General features: G+C 59.8%; 1 protein-coding gene across 1 annotated transcript; it reads left to right on the plus strand.

The window, feature by feature from the left end:
* Positions 1-265: 265 nt before the first annotated feature.
* On the plus strand, positions 266-829 carry LOC111257900. The gene has a single exon (XM_022828233.1). It carries the CDS (start codon positions 266-268, stop codon positions 827-829), a length of 564 nt encoding a protein of 187 aa, XP_022683968.1.
* The last annotated feature ends 2,787 nt before the right edge of the window (positions 830-3,616 follow it).

Here is a 3,616-nt window from a genome sequence, read left to right on the forward strand (position 1 = left end):
CGAAGAGAAGGAAGACGGCTTCCCCAAGGTAGACGGCTGCTTCATGATCTTCGGCAGCCTGGCAGCTTACGACTCCAAGCGCCGCCAGAAGCTGGAGTGCCGCAAGGTCTATGCGGCCGAGCCTGCTACACCGGCCTTCCTTGACTGGTTGGGGTCCGCCATCACTTTCAACCAGTCCGACCACCCGGGACGCGTCCTGCAGCCAGGTTGGTACCCGCTCGCCGTCGACCCCGTCGTCGGCAGGACGCGCCTCACCAAGGTGCTCATGGACGGCGGCTGCGGACTCAACATCCTCTACGCCGAGACTCTCGACGCCATGGGGATTGACCGCTCCCGCCTCCGCCCCAGCAAGGCGCCTTTCCACGGCATTGTGCCGGGGAAGCAAGCAATGCCTCTCGGGCAGATCGACCTGCCCGTCACTTTCGGGACCCCTTGCAATTACAGGAAGGAAGTCCTTACCTTCGAGGTGGTGGGTTTCCGTGGAACCTACCACGCCATCTTGGGGCGGCCGTGTTACGCCAAGTTCATGGCCATCCCCAACTACACCAACCTCAAGCTCAAGCTGCCGGGGCCCAACGGGGTCATCACCGTCAGCACGTCTTTCCAGAAGGCGTACGAGTGCGACGTAGAGTGCTGCGAGTACGTCACAGCCATCACCTTCACGGAGGGTCCGGCGGTCCAGCTTGCGGAGGGCGCCGAGGACCAACCTGACTCCAAGCAGTCGGCCACCTCCTTCGAGGCCAACGAAGGCGTCAAGGAGGTCCTCCTCGACCCCAGCAGCTCCGACGGCCGGACCGTGCGGATCGGCGCTACCCTATCTCCCAAATAGGAAAGTGCGCTCGTCGACTTCCTCCACGTGAACAGTGACGTCTTCGCGTGGAAACCCTCGGACATGCCCAGCATTCCAAGGGAAGTCGCCGAGCACTCCTTGAACATCAAGGCTGGCTCCAAGCCAGTGAAGCAAGGTCAGTGCCGCTTTGACGAGGAGAGGCGCAAGGCCATCGGCGAGGAGCTCCAGAAGCTTTTGGCGGCCGGATTCATCAAGGAAGTGTACCACCCCGAGTGGCTAGCTAATCCTGTTCTTGTACGAAAAAAGAATGGGAAATGGAGGATGTGTGTTGATTATACCGGTCTCAACAAGGCGTGCCCAAAGGATCTGTTTCCTTTGCCGCGCATAGATCAGATAGTCGACTCAACCGCCGGGTGCGAAACCCTTAGCTTCCTTGACGCGTATTCTGGCTACCATCAAATCACGATGAAAGAGTCCGACCAGCTCGCTACCTCTTTCATCACCCCCTTCGGCCCCTATTGCTACGTTAAGATGCCGTTCGGCCTCAAAAACGCGGGGGCTACGTTCCAATGATGCATGCTTAAGTGTTTCGGGGACCTCATCGTGCGAACCGTTGAGGCTTACGTCGACGACATCGTGGTCAAGTCCAAGAAGGGCGACCAGCTCGTCCCCGACCTCGAACTAGCCTTCGAAAGGCTGAGAGACAAGCGTATTAAGCTCAATCCTGAAAAGTGCATTTTCGGGGTTCCGAGGGGCATGCTGTTAGGTTTCATCGTCTCTGTGCGCGGCATCGAAGCCAATCCGGAGAAGATAGCGGCCATCAGCGACATGGGGCCGATCCAAAATATAAAGGGAGTTCAGCGCGTCACGGGATGCCTGGTGGCCCTGAGCCGCTTCATCTCGCGCCTCGGAGAACGAGGGCTCCCTACCGACTCTTGAAGAAGACCGACCGCTTCGAGTGCACCGCCGAGGCCCAGGAGGCGCTTGACCAGCTCAAGGACCTCTTGACGAAAGCCCCAATCCTAGTCCCGCCAACCGACGAGGAGCCCCTAGTGCTCTACATCGCGGCGACCACCCAGGTGGTTAGCGCGGCTCTGGTGGTGGAGCGAGAGGAGGAGGGACATGCCCTCAAGGAGCAGTGCCCGGTATACTTCGTCAGCGAAGTCTTGTCCGAGTCCAAGGCACGCTACCCGTAGATCCAGAAGCTCATCTACGCCATCCTCATCACGAAGAGGAAGCTGCACCACTACTTCACCTCCCACCCGGTGATGGTCGTTTCGTCGTTCCCCCTCGGCGAAGTGATCCGAAACCAGAATGCCACGGGACGGATTGCGAAGTGGGTGCTCGAGCTCATGGACCAGGGCATCACCTATGCCCCCGCACCACCATCAAATCCCAAGTACTCGCCGATTTTGTAGCAGAATGGACGGAGATCCAGACACCATCGGCGCCGGAGAAGCAGGAGTACTGGACGATGTACTTTGATAGATCATTGATGAAGGCTCGCGCCGAAGTGGGTCTCATCTTCGTCTCTCCTCTCGGTGTGCGCATGAGGTACATGATCCGCCTCCACTTTCCTGCATCTAATAATGTTGCCGAGTACGAGGCCCTCCTCAACGGGCTTCGCATCGCCATCGAGCTGGGCATCCGGCGGCTGGACATCCGAGGCGACTCTCAGCTAGTCGTCGAACAAGTCATGAAGGAGTGGAGCTACCACGACCCCAAGATGGCAGCCTACTGCAACGAAGTTCGCAAGCTCGAAGACAAGTTCGATGGACTAGAGCTCAACCACGTCGCAAGGTGTTTCAATGAGGCAGCCGACGAGCTGGCAAAGGCAGCGTCCGACCGAAAGCCCGTACCCGATGGTGTTTTCGTCAATGACCAGTTCAAGCCCTCAATCCATTACTAGGAGCCGTGGAGGGTTAGCGACGCGCCACCTGCCCCGGACTCGGGCCCCGACCAGGGAGAGGTTGGCAACGCACCACCTGTCCCGGGCTCGGGCGCCGACCCAGACAAGGTCGGTGACGCTTCGCCCGCCGTGGACTCAGAGGCCGACCCCACCGACCCCAAGGTCATGGAGATCGATGCAAACCCAGCAGCGGGGCCCGACCCCCCGCCTGACTAGAGAGCCCCGTACCTCGACTACCTCGTCCGCGACACGCTCCCGGCGAACAAGACGGAGGCACATAGGATTGCGCGCCGCGCCAAATCCTTCGTCACATCGACAAGGAGCTCTACAAGCAGAGCCACACCGGCATCCTCCAGCGCTGCATCCGGATCGAGCAGGGAAAGGCGCTGATTCAGAACATCCACGCCGGAGCCTGCGGCCACCACGCCGCGCCAAGAACCCTCGTTGGAAACGCCTTCCGGCAGGGCTTCTACTAGCCAACGGCGGTCGCCGATGCCACCCACGTGGTCCGCACCTGTGAAGGGTGCCGATTCTTCACGCGCCAAAGTCATCTGCCCGCACAGGCGCTCCAGACCATCCCCATCACGTGGCCCTTCGCGGTCTGGGGGGCTGGACCTCATCGAGCCCTTCAAGAAAGCGTCCGGCGGCTTCACCCACCTGCTTGTCGCCGTCGATAAGTTCTCCAAGTGGATCGAGGCACGATCGGTCGTGCAAATAAAGTCCAAACAGGCGGTGCAGTTCTTCACCGACATCATCCATCGCTTCGGAATCCCCAACTCCATCATCACGGACAACGGCACGCAGTTCACCAGGAAGAAATTCCTCCAGTTCTGCGACGACCACCACATCCGAGTGGACTGATCAGCCATGGCGCATCCTCGCACGAATAGGTAGGTTGAACGAGCCAACGGCATGAT

Source organism: Setaria italica, chromosome VII (genome assembly GCF_000263155.2).
Source record: "Setaria italica strain Yugu1 chromosome VII, Setaria_italica_v2.0, whole genome shotgun sequence".
Lineage (NCBI taxonomy): Eukaryota > Viridiplantae > Streptophyta > Magnoliopsida > Poales > Poaceae > Setaria > Setaria italica.

Bases quoted from the DNA above. Each gene is read 5' to 3' on its own strand.
- LOC111257900 (XM_022828233.1), top strand. From the start codon at position 266: ATGGACGGCGGCTGCGGACTCAACATCCTCTACGCCGAGACTCTCGAC.